Raw genomic sequence first — 24,073 nt, 5'->3', positions numbered from 1 at the left:
GGGGGGGGGGGGGGGGGGGTTACCCCAAACAAGCACAGTTAAACTGGCAACAGGTGACAGAGATGGGATCTCCGAGGAGAATGAGCCAATTACTGAGTTTAGCTTTGAATGCAAGACAGGCAGAATGCTGGCAGCACAGCTCCCAGGTAAAGATGATAGGGGAGACAGACACTCCGGTGGCTGGGGGTCAGGAGCTCAGATCTGGATTTGACATAAAGTCGGTGCAAAAGGCGAACGCGGTCAACCCTTGCGGATACCGGGTGTGTGCCTGCTGAATCACTTCAGCGTAGACTGCCTGACATCTGCCTCCGTCCTGCAGCAGTGCTGGCGTGGACGGTGACGTGCCACTCCTGAAACAGTAGACATGACAGCTGTCTGAAGGACAGGCTCAGGGACAGACTTGTCTATGAAAAAAGGCTGGCTATTAGTAGAGTTCAGTCAGGGTTAAAGGAATCCTAACATTAACCCCTCTTTAGACTTTGTTAAAGTGCATACTGGGAGAAAACACAAACATTCTTTGAAAAGGTTGTGGTCAGGATGCCTTTTAAGACACTTCCTACTGAGACGGTTAAAATAACGTCCCAACAAAGAAGAGGCCTTGGGGCTAATGTTGGACTAAATGGAGACACGACATCTCTCAACTCTTAGAGGAGGTGCCTGTGGGAGAACGGGGTCAGAGGGATCTCTGCTTAGATGTTACTCTTACAAGTGCTAGAAAAAAACGTTGAAATAAAGTAGTTTTAGGGAAAATTGACAAAACAAGTGTAAGTGGTGAATTGTTGGATAGTTTTTACGGTTAGAAAATTGTAAAAACATTTGTAGTAAAAGCTTGCTATGATCTGGAGTCAATTATTTATATGGATATTCTCTTTTTCTCAGCAGTGAAAATGTCAAATAGAAATGTTCTACCACTATTAAAGTTCAAACCTGAACTCAGAGTTCACTGACTCAAAGTTTGCAAACTCAGAGTTTTCAGTTTCAGAACAGCTGAAAAAAAATGATTCAAGCACAGTAGTTGCTTTGACAGACATCTCCAGTGTTTAAGGTTTACAGAGAGGAGAAGAAAACTCTGTATTAAGAACAACAAGTCCCTGGAAAACGGGTGAAATGGGTTTGGTTTACCCATTTTCACGGGTTTCAGTTAGCTTCATTTCTGAAACCAGAAACTCAGAGTTTTCCTGAATTCAGAGTTCATGAACTCAGAGTTTCATTAAAACTTGCTTCTTGAAACGGGCCCCAGTACTTTAATTAAAAAAAAAAAACTCATCAAGGTCTTTTCTTTTTATTCTTCATTCTGTATTAAGCTGCAACAGACTAATACAACACAGCACCCATGAATCCCAAAGTATTTTTATGAACAAATAGTGTCCCTTGTTAATATCAAATCCAGAATACATTAATTTAGAACTATGAAACACTTGTGATTAAATCATCAATTGATGTTTTTTAGACAAACAAAACATGCTTTTTTAACCCATTTGCAAAACTTTGTATGGCTATATAAAGTCCGAAAAAAGAAGGATCACAGAAACACAACAATTCAAATAAGTACATGGTCTACAATTAAACAACTAATATACATGTCAAGAAACTGTCAAATATTTTAAAATGTAAGTCTCATTTCGTCCTGACCTATAGTCCATTGACAGATAAACCATTGAAAGTAGTGAGCGCCCTCTTTTGGACAGGGCAGGGAAAGTAATCTAAATGCCTTTGAGCAAATGGCTCACAAAAGACTTGTGGAAGAAAAGGGTTGCCGTAGCAACAGCAGATAGTAAAAGTGCAGCCTCTTGACTGACCCTGCACAGAGATGTTTAATTGTTTAAGGTCCAGCCTCACTTGTCGGAAAGAAAGGAGGCTGAAAGGGATGTAAAAAAGGGAAAAGGATTTCATTTTTCTTGCCTGAAAACATTTCTCAACCTCTCGTGGCAAGTTTCGAGATGTTTTTTTGTAACACGTGTGGTTATGTAACAAAACCCCATCAAGTGTATCTCACCAGGTTAGACGTTTTCTGTATTGAGTGAAGTCTGCGTCTGAGTTAAAGAAACAAAAAAATGAAATTCATTTATCCATTCATCCATTTTCATTACCTGCTGTAGCCCCCTTTAGGGTCATGGGGCTACCACAGCTTTGAAAACAAATCATTTCAATAAGTTTCATCAAGTGATTGTTGGAAAATAAAATTATGGTCCAACTAGTATTATCATCAATATGAGTTAATGACTTCACTTTTCCCTCACAATATTTTATTCAGGAGAGCAAATAATCAAGTGCAAATACAGCAGACAGATTAGAATATTTAGAAATGGTTTTTATAATGATTTACTAGGCATAGATTAAATCAACAAGTTTCTGCCACATTTACCAACTTTTGAATTTTGAGTTTTAAATTAATTCACTTGTTCTGCATTGAGTCAAAGCTGCACAACCATTAATTGTATGTAAAGAGAAAAAAATGTTTTTATTGTGTGGAGCTATGACATTGCTGAATGTGCTTAATTAGATCAAATGTGTTTTTTTTCTCCTGCACATAACCACATGTCCACTTATGTTTACTTAAACACACATAGTTTGTTTGATTACATTTATATGTTATTGCTTCTGCTTGATTTTAGCCTGGGGCATCTAATGCAATTCTGCTTTAATTTTATGCATACAGCTTAAGTCATTACATGATCAGTCGGTAGAGCCAAATTTAGAGGTTGGTATATGCAGTATATTGTGTATCAACAATGAGATTTGGGATACAGCAACTCCCATGCAGGCCAAAGTCTCCCTTCTCCACTGTGATTCTGATGCAGCAGTATCCAGGTGAAGACAAATAGATCCACAAATGTCTTAATTTTCCTCATCTGAGCACCCATCCTGCTTGCTCAAAGTTGTATGGCTGCTGAATGTTTTTTTTTTTGTTGTTGTTTTTGCTACAATAATGTTAACTAGCTTTTTTGAGGTGCTCTAAGATAGTGGGGAGAGTGTGTAATCAAAGGAATGCTGGGAAAGCTAACTCTGTACCAACAGCTTCACAACCCTGAAGTTAATTTATGATGAACTTCTGCAGAAAAAAATAATGTATGTCTTAAGAAAATAACACAGATTTTTGGTTTTGGGGAGAGTAAAAAAAATGAAATTTAATTTTAATGAAGCCTGTCAACTATCAAATTTATTTTCAGTGTCAAATGTTTCTAATATGCCTCGAGGCATTGGAAATATTAGCAAAATTGTTTTCATTATTCATATATCATTATTGCATTGAACATAAAAACGGTATCCTAATATGATTAAAACAATATTATTAAATTTTAAATTATTATTATTATTTCTCTGGCGCTGTCCATTACCTGCAGTGCTGAAACAGTTTCTTAACATTTTATCACATTTTTGGCCAGCATTTTTACCGTACAAAAAGGTAAAAGGCAGGTTGCTTATTTAAATATTGAAGGGATAAAAACTTAGACCGGACTCAAACAAGTGAACTTTCCCGGATTGTTGGGAGTCAGTTCCGCCAGTTTACCGGCTCACTCCAGTCAGAGCGTGGTGGTGTTTCGTTTCGCCCTCTTTCGTCGCCGGTCCAATTCTTCAACCTCGGATAGGGAATCTACTTACGCTCGTCGTGCTGTCATATCTTCAAAATACGTCACTGGCGTAACAGCTCCTTGTAATGGCGACCGTGCCGTAGATGTGCCTAGGTTTGTGAAAATGAAGCGAAGAAGAAGTTATTTCTTTTAAGTAAAACGCCGAGTTTCCCCCGAGGAGTACTTTGCGTCTACAACCATCACCCTTGAAAGAGGTAAACTTAGCTGTACTTTTGAACTTTCGTGCCCGCAAAATGATGAAGCTTAAGTCCAACCAAACCCGGACGTACGACGGGGATGGCTACAAAAAGCGGGCCGCCTGTCTGTGCTTCAGGAGCGAGGCTGAGGAGGAGGTAAGTTCGGGGATGTTGCCACTTGTAGGCCCGAGCTAGCATTAGCCGACATGGGGGTTTGGGAATTTATACGTCCGTAAATCTTAATATTTATGAAAATATTCGCGTTTGGAAGGGTGTTGGGGAAAATACTGACTAGGCCACCTGGTTCCCGTCATGTCTTCAAAGATTATGCTTTTAATTCCAGTCTGTTCGCTTGTACCAACCTAGAATGTTATGTAAGGCTATTTAGCTTGTATACAGACTGAAAGACTCGGGGTTTCAGCTTAGTGCTTTGCACTCTTCACAGCAACCCTGTTAGCAAGCTAGCGCTACCGTTAGCTGCTTGCTAGTGCTACATGTTATAGCGGAACCCATGGCGGTACCGTTAGCTTGCTAGCAAACCATATCGGTGCTATTTCACAGGTAGCGGGTAGCGACCACAGCTCAAAGCCGTCAAGTTTGGTGGTTTAGTTACAGTCAAAAGGGGAAAAAAACATTCATAATAAAGTGTAGGTATAAAATATTAGTACATTTTGGAAGATTTGAAAGAAAATTAGCATTATCGCAAGTAGGCGCCCCTACTCGCGATTGTAAGGTTAAATTAATATGTTTGTGTTAGTAAGTTTCAATTGCTATATAAACATGAGAAGTGTTGTCTTTTTTTATTACTGATTTGTAATAGTTGTGCCCACACGTTATCGTTTCTGCCATGTTTACGTTTTTTGTAGATTTTAACTGTTCTATTAAATTCAACCTTTACCACAGCAGATATTTGATTGCAAAGAGGAAATACCGTTTGATATGATACGAGTATGTTATCATCGAATCATGAAAATAACCTTTTTGGCAATCTAGCTAATCTGGTATATGTTCTGCTGACTTCTAGAAAATAAATAAACAAAACCAATCTGTATTATATCTGGGGCTAACGAGGAAAACCTCCTCGAGCTCCTCTTAACTATGAACTAAATGAACCCAATAAAATTAGCCCAGAGGGGTATCTTTATAGACATTCAATAACCTTATCAGCAGTGCTTTGCCATTTCTTTTTTGTGCGATAACTGACACAATTAGTGAGCGGATTGATTTTTCTAATAATTTGTACCTAAACAGTCCTGTGGGATGCATTTCAGGTGCTGCTTGTGAGTAGTAGTCGACATCCTGACAAATGGATAGTTCCCGGAGGAGGAATGGAGCCCGAGGAGGAGCCCAATGTTGCTGCAGCTCGAGAAGTTTGTGAAGAGGTGGGTTCTGTAAAAAAAATGCCAATATATAATGCTAAGATCATCTCCAAGTTCATATTATGAACTGATTTTTGTTAGTTACTTTCTAAGCAAAACGTGTTAACATAAAGTGCTGTCCACCAGGCAGTGCTTCTCTCTGACTTGAAATATTTTTTTAGCAGCATGGAAAAGTAGTTTGAGAATAGGCTTAGATAAGGATGGTGTTACATTTCCATTAAATCATAGCTGTATATAACACTCAGACTGCCTCACTCTTAGAAAACACTTTGTCAGTGCAGTCATATTGTTTTTAAGGATGTAGATGGAGACAGCCGAGCAACTGTGGAAGCTGTGTCATATTTCAGAATATTGTCGATTGAGATGAACGAGTTTACATGGACGGACTTGCTAGACAGTGGGAACTCAAAGTCCAAACATCCCAGTTGTAGATTTTTCTCGAATGAATTGACAATAAATTTACATTCTCCATTTTTTACCTTTTTTTTTCTTTCTAAAATAATTATATAACTAAAATGCTTTTTGATTTTCTCATAACCCAACATTTTATCATTGCTTTGTACTATTTTCTCTTAATGCTGCTACAGTGGAATCATAATCTAGAGAAGCACTCACAGGATTACATGGTTCCAAATACAATTTTGCAGCTTTTTTAATCAACCAAAAGCCTAAAACTTTCCCACAGCTCCTCTATTTTTCAAGCAGAGACAATCCAATTGTCATCAATGAACTCTAATATACAATATATATTAGAATAGAGGTCTACAGACTGAGTACAAGAGATTGTATGTAATCACATTGCACTTCAACTGAAGAAAGCTTTTTTTCAGCTTTGTGGTCACCAGATAATGACATAATGAAACCCATTCCTTTCTAAGAATTAGCTCATTTGTTGGTGAAACACTTGCTTGGCCTCTGAGGTCGTTTTAAAGCTCAGGATTGAACGGTCACATGCCAGTCCAATGGTCGAACCCCCACTTCAGCTGATTTATAATCGTAAACAGGAAATAAAAACATTCAACACATACTTGTAGAACAATTATCCCTAATATTTATTTGACCTAAAGAAGTGGATACACATTAGTGTAGTTGAAGTATCGTAATTTCTGTTGTCAAGCTGTTTTCCATTAAAAGGAATAGAAATATAGTTTATTTTGTAACAAGCCACCTAGCAGTTATACAGTGAAGTGTTTCCCCCCCAAAAAAACACGATTAAAAACATTGTCAAAAGATAAAAGGAAAATGTAACTATTGTTACTCGTAACATTATGTAATAAACTAAACCTGTAACATTCATACTGGCTAAAAGGAAAAAAAGTTTCAAGACTAAAATTAGGGTTTTATGAATGGATGTTTTTGATTGGTAAGGAACTATTGTTGATGGACTCATTTGGTGGTAGGTGACAATACTCCATAATCTGATCTATGAATTATGTCAGTATAGGAACTCTGTATCAAAACCAGATCAGATTGCTTCCAAGTTTCCAAACGTCACACAGATTGAATGCTGGCCATCCACCTGATGGGTAATGCAGCTCAAACACACAAGAACGTCAAAGAACTATGGACTTCCATATCTGATAAGCTCTTGTCACATCAGATATGTTCCTGTAACAGGGTTTTCTGTGATAATGGCCACTTTGTAGCTGTATATTCTTGATCACAACAGTCATTTGTTGTGTAATTGAAACCATTTGTTTAAAACTAATTAATGGCTATGAAATTCTATGAAAATGAAAATCAAGAATCAAGGTTGTGCTCCAGGATATACTCTCCCAATCCCTTGAAATTTGGACAGAAAATCATGAAAATATATTAACCCTGAATGCTACCCTGTATTAAGACTTCTTGCTGGAAGAGATCTTTTGATCATACGAATGCTCAATTTAACTTCTACTACATATTCCTTTTTTGTTTTTTAATGACCCAGCTTTGCCTGTGGTGTGTTTTGCTATCTCAGTGTCGCATCACAATCAAGGTTTGTAGTACTAAAAAATAGATGCATACGTCTACTTCAATTGATGCTCTATGCATCATAGATTCTGGCCTTCTAAGCCTCCTATTAGATGGTAGCACACCAGCACATATTCTAATCCTGGTGAGCCTGTTCAGATTACCATATGAGCAGTGAGTGATTTCTTGTGCTTATTGGCTTGGGGCATTGCCAGGGAGGGGGGAGAGAACACGGCGCTCAGGAGGAGGCCAGAGATTGCACAAGATTCTTTTGTCAGTTTATCTCATCCTTGCATGAGCTTATCCTAGTGTTAGTGATACATCCTAACCCTGATGTGTGAAGGCATGACACGGTGTTGCATAACTTTTTAATGTTACTTTAGCTCTGTCCATCATACTTTTGGATTAGTTTTACTAAGTCTACAGTTGCACGAATGAGTGAAGCGGTGGAAAAATAAACATTAGATGGAAACACAAGTTGATTTGCGATTTAAGTCTACAAGTTTGTTGTGCTCTTGTCTGTTTTTTTTCTTTAATTTTTAGTTTTTATTATTTGGTTTGCTGCCTAAAGAGTGCAATACTGAGTCTAAGGCATAGTAAAGGGAGTCAACATTTATTTATAGAGTGAAACTAAAGCCTGAAGGAGCAGCTTCAAAGATGTCAGCAAGTGGCTTTGCTCTTTTTTTAAAAACGTGTGAACTATTCACCTGGGAGCTGACGTCTAGGATATTTTTTGGTATCAGAACTTTAAGGGTACCAAACAATGAGAAGCATTATTATTTATTGTCGGTAACCTTGTGGTATTTGCATAGCTGTGTAGAGTAATTATAACTGGCAGTGAAGGGGCAATTCTGCTTTTTTTCCTGACCTTTTAACATGAGCCTGTGTGGCACTTATGGGACTCTGTTACCTGTTACTGTTTGTGTGACAGCAGCAGCTGTGCTTTACCTAATTAACTAGTTATTATTTTTTTAGTGACAATCATAGACTAATGCTGAAACAAATCAAGTGTCGTCAGTTTGTCGTTTTCTGGGCATCTATGTATTTTGTGTGTCTTTGTCTGAAGGACACACTGCAGCCTTGAATCCAGGTGGAGATTTTAGTAAGTTTTTTTAAATCCAGTTTTTATTTATTACATAAAACTTTGGCAATTGGTTTGGAAAAGTGTTTTAACTGATTGGTGCTAACCTTAACATTAACCTTGTGTTAAGCTCTTAGACTAAAGTTAAAGTATTTTGAAGCATTTCGTTCTTTGTGAAAAAAAATTCCTTCTTTGCACTCTGAGCTCACTTTTTCTAACATTTGTTTGTCTTTTTGAAGTCAGTTTTTTTCTTGACCTTCTTGAAGGGTTCCGAGTTCAGTGCCTGACTTAAAGCCATCTGAAAATCAAATTATAACTTGTTTGGCCTTGAAGTTAAACCTGTTTTCTGTCCTTGAACAAACCCTTTGTCTTTTTGTTTTCACTCTTCAGTTTCGGTAAATTACAACCTAGAATTTGAAGAGTACCATGACTTTTAATTACGACAAATAAAAATACACTTCAACAAGTGACAAGGATGGAATGTAGTGCCTGTAGTTGGACTTTTACATTTTAATGTTTTTGTACATTTTGTTCGCCCCTCCATCCATTTTCTGAATCCCCTGAATCGCAGGGCTGCTGGAGCCCAGCCCAGCTGGAGTTGGGGGAAGGTGGGGTAGACCCTGTACAGGTCGCCTGTCTATCGCAGAGCCATAATTTGCACAGCCCCAGAGAAATCATAAGTTTTTCAAAATTGTGTGTTTTGCCTGTGGTTGTGGTATCATTTCTTTGTTCTTCTGTTTGTTTTAACAGGCTGGTGTGAAGGGGACTTTAGGTCGCTTAGTTGGAATATTTGAAGTAAGCCACCGTCATTGCCTTGTTTTTGTAAACATCTTTGAAACGTTACCTCACTCTGGTATTTTGTTTCTTTCTCAGAACCGGGAAAGAAAACACAGAACCTACGTCTATGTTCTTATTGTAACAGAAGTGCTGGAAGACTGGGAGGACTCGGTGAACATCGGTAAGACCGTTGGGTATTTTCTGCCAAAATTGGAAAACAGTGGTCCCTCACTATTGCAGTTTGCCTTTCATGAACTGTTTTCAGTAGAAGTTTGGTGTATGTCCAGATTGCCTGTTGTCAATCTCCTCCTTGCTGTGTCTCCTGTAAAGAATGCATTTAGCTTGCCAAATTACAGAAATCTTTAATTGCAGTTATATTGTTGGACTTTTTTTCTACACGTTTGAACTTTGAGAGTTTAAATAGGAGAGAAAAGAGTGAAAATTATACTATCTGTCTGATAAAAATGTGTAAAGTATGTTGTGAAAGGTTTTATAGCTTTTAAACATCTATAATCATGCTTCACAGATTTCACTTATTGCAGGTTATTTTTAGAATGTAACTTCTGCAACAAATGAGGGACCACTGTATTGCAAACATAGTTTCTCTGTGAGTTGCATGCTAAATTTCATTCGACTGACATATCTTATATCTAAGTGAAACTGTCGTAAAGAGATTTTTACTAGGGATGTCTCGATCTGATCACATGGTCAAAAAAGTGGGCCCAATCACGTGGTTGATGACTCGATTGGTATCAAATGTTGTCTCCCAAACAGTATCAGATATTTAATTTATTCTTATTATGATCAGCACTTTAAACTTCAAGCTTTTTATTCCGGATTAATACTCTACTAGAAGTCTGCATGTTATGAACGGATCATAACGTGTTGTTACTGGGAAGTCCAGCAGAATACGGCAACAGTTTAAGCAGGAGGCTAACAAAAACAGTTCAGTCAAGCTAGCGAGCTGTTCAATTACTTGAAAATATTGTCAACTGACAGCAAACGACTCTCTTAGTTTGTCTTACTGCTAACAAAATAGCCTACAAATACATTTCAACAGAAAAATTTTTTTTTTTTTTTTTTTTTATGTTAAGGTCTCTCTTTGCTGCCGACAGACAGAATTTTAAATGAAGAGATGAATCACATTTGGTTAAAAATGCTCCATAGTTCTCAAGATATTAAAGCTAAAATCGGTAAAGTTTTTCTAATGACTAATTATCACCTATATTTACTAGATATTAGTTCTTTTTTTTAGGTAATAGTTACACAAGTTTTTACTTGTTTGTTAAAGTTACTTCACAGAAGATTTATGTTTAAGTATTAAATGATAAAGTAATGGTAATGAAATAAGAATGGGAAAAAAACGTGAATTTTTTAATTAAATGTGTTCATTTTTTAGAATTTGTTATAAAAGTATCGGATCAGGACTCTGTCTTGGCAGATACTCGGAATCAAATTACTCTGTATCGGATCAGGCCCCCCCAAAAAAACCTGATCGGGACATCCCTAACTTTTACCATCTTTTTTTTTTTTTTTCCCAGAACTTCTCAGTGTTAATCAAAGTTAGCTGTTCTTCCACTGAACACAGATTTTCCTTGTAGTTTCTTTCCTCCTCCTTTGGTTGTGTTGACCTAACTCCCCAATGTGTCTCTGTTCTGTCAACAGGCAGAAAAAGGGAATGGTTTAAAATAAACGATGCCATACAAGTGTTGCAGTGTCACAAGCCCGTGCAGGCCACCTACTTTAAGGCTCTCCAGGAGAGTTGCCTGACCAGTAATGGAACACCATTGGTGACCACAATAGGTGGGGACCTTTCACCCACCTACAGTATCAATCAGAGCTCAGTCTCGGGTATCAGATAACTAAAAACCATCATTCTCAAACCCAAGGAGCTTTTGCCACCACTTGCGCTCTTACGTGTGTCACGTCTTTTTTCTTCTCTCTTTTTCTATCTCGCTCCTATTTCTTCTGTCTCAATAACATGGTTTGCCTTGCCAACTCATTTGTGCCAGGACTTTGGCACAGACTTGATGACAAGTGTTGGGTAAATAGTCTAAAACACTTTGTAAATCTAAATGTAATTTTGGAACCCTCTTCATTTTTTTTCCTTTAAATTTTTACTGACAACTGCATGAAGTGTGCCCTCAAATCCCTTCTCCTTATGTGCCCTTAGTGTGGTGTTTATTGAATGCAAGAACTACTTTTTACTGTCGTAATGTAAAGTGTAAACTTAGTGCTCAAGCAAAGGCTTTTTGGTGGTCTTTTTAATGTCTCCTCCATTACTTTTATTTTTTATTTTTCTGTGAATGAATGTGCCCATGCCCTCCCTTTGAAAAGGATAGGAATTACTGTGTGCATCTGAACAGAATCGTGGAAAGTGTCTTGCATGAGCACTGTTATGTTGTGTCTCTTGCACTCGAATGACCTGATAATGACTGTACAACAGACTCGTGGTAACGTTTTTTTTCCTTCATTCTTCTCCATAATGTAGTTGATGTCTTTTTAATCCGAATGATAGAACCTTTCAGCATTTTTCCTAACTCCAGTAGCCTTTTAAGTGTCTACTGTTTCTCTTCATTGGGAAGCCAGCCAAGCACTACAGGTTTCACTTCTTAGCGTATTCAATACATTGTACAGAGTAAAGGAATGTCGACGTTCTATTTAAAAAAAGAACCACCTTAATCCTCAATGTTTTTACCTCCTTTTAATCTTTTTTTTTATGCTTTCTCGTGACTACAAAGTCTTCCTCCACATACCGAGGTGGCAAAAGTCGATTTAAGAGCTTTGATAATGGCGTACATATCACTTTAAGTTATTTAAAACCCATGTCCATATTTTACTCCTCACATTCAGTTTGGTTGAAAGCAATTGTTTACATTGTGTTCATAACAAAGCACACTTTGTTTTAAGGGGGCGTGTTTTAATATACTTTTTTTTTTTTTTAACAAATCTTCATCTTTTTGGATTTACCCAGCATCCTCTTCAAAACTGTCAGAACACCTGCTTGACTTTGAAAGTAATGGCTCTTTAACGCTGTCTTTGGCAAGATGCAGAACAAGCCTTGTACAGTTTGACAGCTTGTTTTTAACTTGTAAAATGCTTTTGGATACTTTTTCCCTTTTTTTGTTAATTTGTATTCCGTCTAACGTATGGCAAAAGTCTCTTTAGCTGAGCTGCATCCATTGGCCTCGGCGTGTTGTGGGTCGGTCGGCTCAATACTGTGAAACTGGAGGCGCTGTAGATAGCATGTAAGAGGTTTTTATTGTAAATTGTTTATTTCTGTATAGATCAAAAGTGAGAGTACAAATGACAAACACCTCTTACGCATCTGTGAGTGCTACATGATCCGTACATCTGAGGCTGGAACTTTTTGGATGGTTTTTGAACTGCTCGAAGGAAACATTGGTGTGAAGTAGATCACAAAATAACTAAAGCTGGAGAAAAAAAGAATGTGGTCATGGGGTGAGATCAAGTAGCCTATTTTTAAAGAATAATCATGGAAAATCGTCTGTAAAGTTGGGGATTTCCTCTTGTTTTTGGTTAAATTGTGGAGTAAAGCACAAATCCTTTTTTTTCCTACTAAATTAGAAAGCTCCCGAGCTTCATTTCCAGTTAAGTTTCTTGTATTGGGTTTCTTTTTCTTTTTTTCCCCCATAAGCTCTTATAAAATGTTCAGTGGTTTTCTGTTCATATCCACATTTTTTATTGGATTTGATCATTAAATTTAAAATACATGTTTGCATAATCTGAATCAGATTTAATCACACAGAAAGGTTTGATATTTAAGGGGAAAAAAAAGTCGTAAATATTGATGTAAAAAATAGATTCACTGAAACCCTTTAAGGGTTAAAATAGCTGGAAATATGAATTAAAAGAAATAATTTGCAAGGCTAAACTTTTAGCATTTAATGTAAACATTAAACTTTGATTAAACATGTTTAATAATATATATGTTTCAGGTAAAAAACACATCTTAATAAGGCTAAGCACAATTTTGTCATATCTATTATAACATAAATCATTAATTTGATTAATTAAAACAAAAAAAACATTTATTCTGAAGACGTGCACGTGCTTTTGTAATTTTCGCAACAGTTGTTATCTGGTTGCTTGATTTGTTTGTGTGCTGTGCCTAGAAAAAAAAAAAGTCTTGAAACTAGTAGAGCCGGAAAATGGCAAATGTCTGCATAAAGTTGATTGAGTTCCACACAAACTACAGCTAAATGTCTAAATGCTCCCTGCTGAGGATCTTTGTGGCAGAATGTTAAATTATTTTGAAAAAACATATTTTTTGTTGATCATATACATCAAAGGTCACACTTAAGTAAATATGCACAGAAAACTCCAGAAATTTAGAAATAGAGAAACCCTTTGCAGGAAATGTTTGCTATTATTTCACCACCAAATCAAAAGTTTATTTTTAAACTATATATTTTTTTGGAGACAGTAGACGCAAGTCGTATAACCACCACCTGCTTGTTACTGTTTTCCAAGTACACCTGTATATGGGATTTTATGTTGATTTCATATTTTCTCAGTACAGCACGGGTCAAAAGTCTCATCCGGCCTGAGCTGCCTCTGAAAGGTGTGGTGGTCAAAGTTTGGATTTATGATATCCCTCCATCTGATTATGTGCTGTTTAGGATTCCTGTTCACAAAATGAAACGTAACCCCAAAGTCATTGATCTCAACCGAATATTTCTCCACTAATAACTATGTGCATGACAGTTACTGTCAAAATGAATGTGAGGTTTCCGTAACTAACAGCCAGCAATGTAATTATTAATGACCACTTGCATTTTTTCTGCTCGGTTCTTAAAGCGGTTATTGACAAGCTAATGACTTGAAAATAGCTAACACTGCATCCTTGTAGCAAGAGCAAGTACTGGAGCATTTGTCAGTAAGACTACTCAACTTTATGTGGAGCTACCATGTTTCAAACCTTTCCCCTCATTTCTCATCTCCATAAAAAGCTTTATTTGATTTTATTCTTATTTTTAAGCTGACTTTCATACCAAGGATGAAGGATTAGTCATTTCAGTTTACCGACCCCACCTTCTGGCCAAAGTATTCTATCAGAACCACATCTCTCGGAAAATGAAGTTTGTAATTCTTTCATCAGCTGTATGACTGCAAGTGATTATGAAGACTAGATAATTCAGCTACGACGTTGATGCGCGTGCACTTCTAGCTGTTGACCTCAGCCTTGATGAGGATTTTGTGTTACTGGAATATTATTTTCCTTTCTTGGGACTGTAATAAAACCAGTGCAAGAAGACTGAAGATTGTAATATAAATGTGCCAACAAATAAACACCAGTATTTCACTTTTAGTCTGGTATCTTCATTTGTGGTCATTGTTTCCAATAGGTGGTGGGGGGTGGGTAATAATTTAGACACTGCTCCATTTAACAAAAAAAAATCATTGTGAAGATTTTTAAATTACAGGCAACTTTAAATATCTTCTTACAGTAATTCATCTCTTGAAGTTCAGAGGTTCTTTTAAAATTATCAAATTAAACTCCATCAATTTGTATCGCAGAGTGCAAAGAAAACCAACAAAGCACAGACGGGAAATGTGTGTAGATTTTCTTTATTGTACAGAAAATGACATTTACTGAGGCTGCTGTCCTCTGCCGCGTCCGAAACCACCTCTCTGCAAAACAAACGTTTCATCAATGCTCTGCAGGAAGAGACTGTTTTACACCAACAACTTAAAACGTTTTTGCCACATTTCATGACACCTATAGGAGACGTACAGTAGTGAAGATCATCACTTAAAGTACTTACAAAGTGGAACTCTGTAGCAGACCCAGCACCAGCCTCTGCTTTCTTGTCAGCACCAGCTTAAAAAAAAAAAAAAAAAAGTTTATTAAAACCAATGACAAAACTAATGCATCTACCATAATTATTACATCAAATAGATGTGCTTATATATGAAAGTTGAGTTTTCCATTTTGAAATATGAGGCAATATTTAAGTGATTTATGCTTAAGTTTTCTTTCAAAATATTCTAAAGTAAATACAACCGATGTGCAACTACTATAACTCAATACAGATAAAAAAAGCATTAAGTTATTACAAAATAAACATTACACAATATATTAATAAAACGCATGTCAAAACTCCAGACAAGTCACAAGGATTTTATTCAGTTTTATTTCTTGTCTCAAGTGTTCAGGATCTCCACCAAGACTTTAAAAGGGAATTCCTCCCGTGTGTTATACACTGGTGTTCTCTGTGGGACAGGTGGTGATATGTTGAACACTTGTATGAAAGAAACGTGTTGATTACGAGTAGAATACTTGTGTTTTGGCTGGAGTTTGCATTAGTTTTCCAAAATGTAACATGATTTTTTTTTTAAACCTGTATCTGAAAAATCATAAAGTCCATATTTCAATCCAGCGTGTAATGCCACCATGACTAGCAAGTGTACTTACGGGGAGCAGCAGATCGCCTGTAAGCATCTCTGTCAGCCTCTCCACGGTTAAGTCGGGCAGGTCTCTCTCCTTCCATTCCTGTGGTAATTAGAGCGACAAACCCTTCAGATCAAGTTCTAATACGCCCACAAGTCATTTTGCTTTATAATAAAAACATTAAAGAAGATGTTCAACAGTTTCATTTAAAATTCATTCAACTTTAATACCAGAGGGTTCAGTCAAAGTCATTACATGGGATTTAGGGAGTTTATTAAGAAATGGCCACAGAGGTTTCTTAAGAGGCCCATCTACAGAAAGACTTTTTGGACTATAAAACCACTGCCAGAGATAACGGTGCCAGACATTTTTGTGTACTGTAGAATTTGTTATTGATATGAATAATTAAAAAGACTGAGAAGAAACTGATTTTTTTATATCCATTGTTTTTTTATTATTATTATTTCATATCTCCAAGTTGTGGTAATCAGTTATGAGTAAACCACATAAACAATTGAAAGCTTCTTCTGATGTTTTTTAAAAGTTTCTTACAAACCTAGTAATGTAAAATCATATTTTACGTTGGTCAGAGAATGAATGTGGATCTGGAAATCTATTAGTGGATCCTCGTCTCACAGTAAATGTAAACACATAGCCATAAAGAAAATATAAATGAATAAGCAACTATTGACAAAAGTCATAAATGCAGCAGTTGGGTTTTAAACTGAGGTGTCACATATTGTGACTCTAAGAATGTGATGTTATTTGTTTGCAGCAGCAACACTGGATTAGTTAGAAACACAATTAAAGTTCTTGTTAAAGTCTTATTGCTCTATTTTAGCAAGAGTATGACTAGATTACACATCAAGTGTCTTGTTGCCTTTAAGTAAGGTAGTAGCAAAAAATGCCACTAAATGCAACGTGTGTAGCACAAAGGAGTCACAGAAATAGAATGTGTCCTTTTCTGATGTGTTCTGCTGCTTTTATCAACATCTAAAATAGCATCGATTTTAACTTTGTACATAGGGTGACATTTTCATTCTACTGTCAAACGTTTTATAGACTTTTCATCTTCAGAAACTTCATAAAAGCAAAAATGCATGCTAGTTTTTAAAATCTGACCATTTTTTTCTACAATGACAAAAACACCAACATTAATATGACAGCTACATAAGAGATCTTGAATGATGACAACTCTGTTTTGTATGAATGTTGTGTATTGGTGCCCTACCCTTGGGCCTCGGCCTTGCGGTCTCGGGTCGGGTCTGGCGGCGCAGAGTGGCAGGAACAATCTCAGGGGGAAGGTGGAGGAAGTCCCTCAAGTACTGGATCCCCTCGTTGGTGAGGTACCAGTAAAAATGACGCCATGCAAATTGCTCCTTGACATACCCACAAGACTTCAAGGACTGCAAGAAGAAAAAACAAAGATGAGAAACAACCCAACAAAAAATGTGTATACATTAACAGACATTACATTAGTGTAGGAACCATGCAAGGCAGCTAATGGGACTTCACGTTTAACTTTTAGCACATATGAACATATAAAATGTAGTCTTGGACACACTCAAAATATGTGCAGCAGTGTGGATCTTGAATGCATGCATTACGTGTTGCCAACATTCATTTCCATCACTTTTAGTGCTGGTCATGTGAATAACAGGCATAAATCTAACCCACTACGTTCACGTGACCTCACTGATTTGAATTCATCTTAACATTAATTACACTACACATGACGAGCACAGACTACAACATGATTGAAATCTGTATTAATATTCAAAATAGACAAATATTTCCAAATCTCTTAGCATCTAACCTGCATCGCTTTCATCACATGAAGGTTGGGCACATTCTTGTCAGCAAGCTCTGGATGCTTAGCCAGGTGGACATCCTTCTTGGCCACCATGACTCCCTCTTTAAAGAGGAGCTCATAGATAGCAATGCGGTTCTTCTTGGGCATCAGCATCTAAGGAAACATTTCAAACGATGACTTACATTCATTAACACTCCCTGTTAGCACAAAGCTAGCTAGCGTGCACTGCTAGCAGCAACACTTAATAATGTTATTAATAACTCAGCTTTAAATGCATGTTCAATGTGTCATTAAATTCAATGAACAATAAATATTGATAGAATTTTCTCAACGCTAAAATAAAAACAGAATGGTTATAATAAAATTAGAAAAATGGCAGCCGTTCGTGATAGCTTTAGCCTGGTTACTTCCACACTTCTATACGCTTTATCCGTGATTATAAGCTACTTAGAAGAAAAATTTGCTCGTAAACTTCACCTTAATTGTGATAAAAGTAATAAAATAAGTAAACGTAATGTAAAGAACAAAAGATGGTAATGATTTTTTAGGATTCTTTTTCGCCGGGCTTCACTTTACCTTTACACTTGTGAAGGGACCGGAGCCGGAAAGAACGACATTTGTTCGATGTATTCCATTTCACCCAAATGAGCGGTTTATAGTATGTCGCCCCCTGCTGGCGTGGCGGTATGCTCTGAGAGTGTGATAGTACAGAAAAATATATATATTTAAAAAAAAAGATCAAATTTGGGATGTATTGATAAGCAGATAATAACAACAAAAAATCTTTAAAAAATATATATGCGATTAGTGAAATATTGGTAAAGTCTTCAAGATTGGCTACCTGTAATTCACTTTTTGAAGAAAGCTGTTTTATATGTGTTTTAGTTTTCAGTTTTCTTAGTTTTAAGACTGGTTGTTACTGGTACTGCTGATGCTGCAAAATATTGGATTATGTGTAGATTGGAAGATTTATATTGATAATAATACATCATATGTTTCTCTTCATCATTTTAAGATTACAGATTATCTTTATTTGTGACTATTTTTTCTTTATTTTATTTGATGACACTGTAAGGAATGAGTGTATCAAGGGTTAAAAAATAGTAACATGCATAGTCTTCCCATTTACTGGGCTTTATTTTTTTATTTATTTATTTATTTAATAAATTATTCTAAAAATGTTTTATTTTATCATTGTTTAAATTTGACATTATTATTATTATTATCGTTATTATTATTATTATTATTATTATTATTATTATTACTATTATTATTATTGTTCTATTACTAGTAGTAGTTTTTTTTTAAACTTTATTTTAAAAGACACATCAAGCATTTATTTTTGAAGGTTCACGGAAGTTGCCCCGGTTAAGCATGCGCAGTTTGACCAACGCTCGGGGACCAACCCCCATCTGGCGGCTCCTCAGTTCGCCAGCAGCTGAACGGAGGCAGACTCCCATCTGGATCTCTATATGACTATGTTCTAACAAATTGAAATAACTTAGGAGCGGTACATCTTTCAGGTATGTCATTGTTCTGTATATTTTTCTCGCAGCAGTAACTCGTTTTCGTGTCTTTGGTGGTGCAGATAAGTTTGTTTTATTCATTTCTGGACCGTGGAGTCGGTAAGAAGAGCCTCCTCTAGGTTTTGGTGAGAGTGAAGTCCACAGAAGCAAAAGTTTAAGTTTTTTTTTTAGATCACATCCTTGTGAATCATTAAAACATATATATTTTTGGTCTAAACTCATGAGCTCATGTGCAGACCCTGCAGCAGTAAATGGAGACTCAGCAGGAGTGTGTGCAGGCTGCAGCAGAGGCCAGGGAGGGTGAGGAGGCTTCTCTCATGGGAGAGCTGTATCCTCCTCTCACAAGTATCAGTGAATTATTGTAAAAGAACAGCTGAAATATTGAGATCTCTGTCCACGGTTCTGAACCACGTGATGAGCTGATGGGGGAAAAAAAGTACCTTTCTGATAAAAAAAAAAAAAAAAAAAAAACTGTTTTTTGGTGTTTTTAACATGTAAAAGCATTATCCTGATGATTCTGGGTATTTATTTATTCAAATTGTTGTAAATCAGAGGATTTGTGATGTAGAAAATACACAGGGCAATCCAGAAGCTTCCTGCTCTGCTCCATTCTGATGGATCTGCTTGTAGACAAAAAGATCCATTAAAGTCTTTGTCTTCCTCGTCTGAGCTGGCATCTAGCTCAAGCTGTATGGTTGGATATTACTCACCTTTGCTGTTCTGGTAATGTTAGGTTGGGGTCGAGAGGGGCTGTAAGCTAGTGGAAAAGAGTATAAACAAATGGATGATGGGAAATGAGGGCAGGCTTACTCCACACCAACAGTTCTGCACACATTTTTAATGAACTCCTGCAGAAAGTATGTCCTAGAATTTTGCCTAAATATGGCATAATCATCTCTAAAAGACCATTAGAAACGTTTTTACAACAGATGAAAAGATGATCGGAGTGGGACCTGAAGCACAAAGTGGGTTATTGGACCTCTTTTACAAGGCAGAGTCAGATTTAGAACTAAAAGAGTCAGTAAATGCTCAAAGATAACACCCTCATTTCACAATTGAACATTATATTGTATATAATATGCAATATTCACTTCCTAATTGATATATTAAAACACATTAGTACTTTGACTGTTGATAAATTGATAAACAATAATAAAAACAAACATTAGCACTATTTGTTATGATTATTTAAGTAACTAATCGTGTACTAAACTTCTCAAAAAATGTGGAAGTCCAAATAAGGAAGCTTTGAAGAAATTGTGTCATATTTCATAAAATATATAAAAGCTGAAAGCCTGACGGAAACCGTGTCTCCTGACGCGCACGTCGATGTGGTTTTACTCCAGCGCCTAATTGGATTGATTTATGGAACAAATGAGAGGCACTCATTTGATTTGTGGGCTTCAGTTAACTTCCTTCCTGCTCCTGAAGAGAGGATGACAGATGAAGCATGACTGCTAATGCGATTAATTAGACTCAACTCAACATTGACTCTTTTCTCCGCCGCTCGCTCCGTACATACAATTACAGATACGTTATTTCCACCGGGAAGAGACGCAGCCGTTTACAGGCTGTTTTCATTTGTCGTTACGAGCTCGTGTCACATCTGGCACTCGGAGTCCCAGCTGTTATTGAATTAAAAGATTGCTTTAAAGATGAGCTGTTCTTAGTCATCTCCAGGCCATCACTGTTCGAGTGACACAATGAAAGAACAGATGTTTCTAAAAATGAAGAGCTTTTATTTTGAAAACTGTAAACAAAACTCTTATTTTCTTAAAGTTTTGACCAGATTATTGAAGCAGCACTTTTACTCCTATTCTATTTTTAACACATTTGAGCAGATATGAGTATTTATTTATATTAGTTTTGTACTTGAGTTGTAAAGGAATTTTGAACTTTCTTCTTCATTTTCTGAATAACAATGTAATTTATAGTTTAAATTGAAATTTCCAAACTCCTCCTCCCAGCAGCTCCAGCCTGAAAGGCGACCGGCGGCGAGCGAGGAGGACTTTGGCTTTCTCCTGAACTGTGAGGTAACTTTAACCTGCAATCAGATCCTCCCAGGGGATCATGGGACATGGGCGGTCTGCATCATCTCTCTGCAGCTGATGTCACACTGGAAAAGAGATACGTATTCCTTCTTGCAGCGGCGTACGTCGGTTTAAGATATAAAGTGCCGGTTGGCTTAATGACCCGAGCGCGACAGAGAAGGATCAGGCGTTTAATGAGGAGCGTTGTGTTCTCGGGATGCTGGTGTGAACGGACATGACTGAGGTGATCGTGGTCCGTTATAGGATTTCTAATGATTGCTTAGGCATTGTCAGTTTGGAATACCAATATTACAAAATATAAAGATGGTTTAAAAGTGCCCTGTTAGGGTATTTACTGTCTGAAGTCTCTTCTCTGCAGAGAGCATGCAGCCCTGAATCAGCAGATTTCAAACAGCAGGCTGCAGCCGAGCAGCAAACAGCTCTTTTATTCACACTTCTATGAGATGAATTTATTTCTTTATCTGCAGTTTTATTGCAAAAATAACAAACAAATGTTGCCCAAATTTATAACTTTTCTGAAAATGAACTGGACAGTTTTAAAATTTGGAATTGAGTGATGTTTGGAGGAGGCAAAAGAGAGTTTTTCAGGCAGGTAAAGTGAAAGCTGTGAACTTGAAACCCTAAAAACTTTTATTTCTGAAAGGAAATTCTCTGTCACTAAAAGACTAAACCAATGAACTGATATCAAATGGGTCTTTACTTTAAAAAATAATTTTCAGGTGCCAAATAAAAAAAGTCTCTCACTTGATTTCATTTTAAAATTCAATTTCCTAAAAAAAGAAGACAAACATTTCTCAGTGTGTCAGGAAAGGTTCCTGACTAAAGCCATTTTAGTCAATTAGAGTTTAAGTGAAATAAAAGGGCTGTAGAGGCTGCAGGGTGCTTTGATTCTCTGAGGCTCATCAGATTTATAGTGTCTGTGAAGGGCTTCACAGCCAAGACGGGAGGGAGGAGGAGGGCTCCACGTTACCATGGAAACTGTGATTGTCAAAGACAGCCTCTGTGTGTGATGTGTGCTTGTTTACAAATGAACACAAGTAGTGTGGTTGTTGGACATTTTAGCTTGAATCTTAAATGGATGTGTGTGAATTTGTGTTATATTGTGAAAAATAAACATTATACCGAAGATGCTTTTTTAAAATAAACATGTTAAAAGTAATTTAGACTATTTTTAGACTACTTTAAATAGGTTAAAATTAGAGATGTCCCGATCCGATCACGTGATCGGAAATCGGGGCTGATCACGTAATTGGGGACTCGATTGGAATCGGACTCCTTTGCCCGATCAGTATCGGATATTTCATTTGTTCTCATTATGATCAGAGCTTTATATTTAATCTTATCATTTCGGATAAATACTCTACTAGAAGTCTGCATGTCATGAAAAGATCACAAATGTCATTACCAGAAAACGCAGCAGAAAACGACAGCAGCTCAACCAGAAGGCTAACTTGTAAACAAAGCTAGCTAGAAAGCTAACTTCCGGGACCAATAACTATTTTAAAAACGCTTTCAACTGACAGCAAGTGTCTCTATTGGTTTGTCATAACTCAAACAACAACCTCTAAAGGTATTCCAACAGAAAAAGACAGTTTTTTTTCTTCTTTTTAATGTGAAGCTCTTCGTGCTGCAGACAGATGGCTACACAGCAGCTGCTAACTGCTACATGCTAGCGCCGTGATTTTACTCCTTAGGACCCGAGCTGTCCTTTGATATGCCTGTTTTATTTATCTGACAGAGAAATAACAGTTAAGAAAATTAACTACAGTGGTAATAAAACCGAAAATGTGATGTCTTAAGAACTGAAAAAATAAGCACATAATCTTAAAAATACATAAATAAATAAAACTAACAAATTAAAATTAATAATTATATCAACTATTCATGAACACTCATCAAATTTTATGCTAAAACAAAGTCATAATTTATTTTTAAGAATTTTAAATCAGGACAGGAATCACATTTGGTCAAAAATGTTCAATAGCTCTAAAGATATTAAAGCTAAAGTCACTAAACTTTATCACATGACTAATTATCACTTATATAACAAGAAAACTGTTTTTTTTTTTTTACCTAGTTTATATTTGCTGTATTTTTACTTGTTCATTAAAGCTACTTCACAGAAGTGTTTTATTTAAGTTTTTAATGATAAAAGATGGTTATTGAAATATAAATAAGGGACAACACTAATCTGTTTCTTCAATTTATTCATGTTTTAAATGTCTTATAAAAGTATCGGATCGGGACTCGGTATCGGCAGATACACAAAATCCGATGACTCTGAATCGGATCGGGCCCAAAAAAACCTGATCGGGACATTCGTATTAGTCGACAAACTGCTGCACATCTTCAGAGGATTTAACCAAAGAGCTCCTGCTGTCCTGGAACTTCACCGTCATGTCTCATCTCACCAGATCAGTTACTGCAACAGAGAGAACTGCTCTCTCTGTAAAGGGCAGTAGCATCTGGAACAGTCAGTGTACCCCTCCCCCTAAGAAAGTACCAAAGTGTCAATACATGTAAGAAGCAACTTAAAATTTTGTGTAAATCCACACAAAAATGCACACACTCTTGAAGAGGCAATTTCAAACTGCATGAATCTGAAAATGCAAATGTTGTATTTCAGTGTTGGATGAATATCACATTTTAACTGTTTAAGTTGTTTATTTTAACTTATCAATTGACATGTCAATTTTTTACTAAAAGTGTAGAAACCATTCTATTTGAACCCTCAAACTCTTACTAAATTTTGCATTATTGTCATTATTATTATTACTACGTTGAAAATTATCTTAGCATCTACTGACACATTTAAAGAAATGTTCATCAATGTGCACTCTCCCTGTTCAAATAAATATTAAATGAAAAATAATAAAACATATCAGGATAACTCTACGAGGCTGAACTCTTACAGAACAGAAAAACAATATAAATACAATAACCGCAGATGACAATAAAATCATAGTTTTAACATTTACTGATTAGGTGAAAAAAACAGTCAGAATGTTATAATAACAACCAATTATTTTCTTAAAATACTAATGATTCTGCTGTTCTTAGATTCATATTTGCAATTCAATGTCACGTCTTTCCTTCCATCCATCCATCTATCCATCTATCCATCCATCTATCCATCCATCCATCTATCCATCTATCTATCCATCCATCCATCCATCTATCCATCTATCCATCCATCCATCCATCCATCCATCTATCCATCTATCCATCCATCCATCCATCCATCCATCCATCCAGCTATCTGTCTATCTTTCTTTCTTAAAGTAAGACGAGAAAGACACAGAAACCTAT

At 36.5% G+C, this 24,073-nt stretch overlaps 3 protein-coding genes across 6 annotated transcripts in view; 2 read left to right on the top strand and 1 right to left on the bottom strand.

Annotated features, from left to right (window-relative positions):
• Nucleotides 1–3,484: 3,484 nt before the first annotated feature.
• On the top strand, nt 3,485–14,291 carry nudt3b (nudix (nucleoside diphosphate linked moiety X)-type motif 3b). Its single transcript, XM_024270025.2, has 5 exons — nt 3,485–3,925; nt 5,041–5,151; nt 8,933–8,977; nt 9,056–9,140; nt 10,625–14,291. The coding sequence occupies exons 1-5, from the start codon at nt 3,827–3,829 to the stop codon at nt 10,819–10,821; spliced, it is 537 nt and encodes a 178-aa protein (XP_024125793.1). The 5' UTR covers nt 3,485–3,826; the 3' UTR covers nt 10,822–14,291.
• A 244-nt stretch (nt 14,292–14,535) lies between these two features.
• On the bottom strand, nt 14,536–17,904 carry rps10 (ribosomal protein S10). Of its 2 annotated transcripts, none has more exons than XM_024269636.2 (6): nt 17,764–17,904; nt 17,191–17,340; nt 16,606–16,780; nt 15,399–15,476; nt 14,749–14,804; nt 14,536–14,614 (listed from the first exon to the last, which is right to left on the bottom strand). In XM_024269636.2, exons 2-6 carry the CDS (start codon nt 17,338–17,340, stop codon nt 14,573–14,575), a joined length of 501 nt encoding a protein of 166 aa, XP_024125404.1. In that variant the 5' UTR covers nt 17,764–17,904; the 3' UTR covers nt 14,536–14,572. The 2 variants fall into 2 exon arrangements, with proteins under 2 accessions (XP_024125404.1, XP_024125405.1); XM_024269637.2 differs by having other exon boundaries at nt 17,665–17,779.
• Nucleotides 17,905–18,023: 119 nt separating this feature from the next.
• pacsin1b (protein kinase C and casein kinase substrate in neurons 1b) overlaps nt 18,024–24,073 on the top strand; it is a 30,092-nt gene continuing 24,042 nt past the window's right edge. The window contains exons 1-2 of one of the 3 annotated variants that reach the window (XM_024270861.2): nt 18,024–18,710; nt 20,684–20,746. The gene's annotated coding sequence lies outside the window, so the exon portion shown is untranslated. Of the gene's footprint in view, nt 18,711–20,680; nt 20,747–24,073 lie in introns of all 3 variants that reach the window. The other 2 variants (XM_024270860.2, XM_024270863.2) reach the window with 2 other exon arrangements.

Source organism: Oryzias melastigma, linkage group LG5, assembly GCF_002922805.2.
Source record: "Oryzias melastigma strain HK-1 linkage group LG5, ASM292280v2, whole genome shotgun sequence".
Lineage (NCBI taxonomy): Eukaryota > Metazoa > Chordata > Actinopteri > Beloniformes > Adrianichthyidae > Oryzias > Oryzias melastigma.
This window is presented reverse-complemented; position numbering and strand designations above follow the sequence as displayed.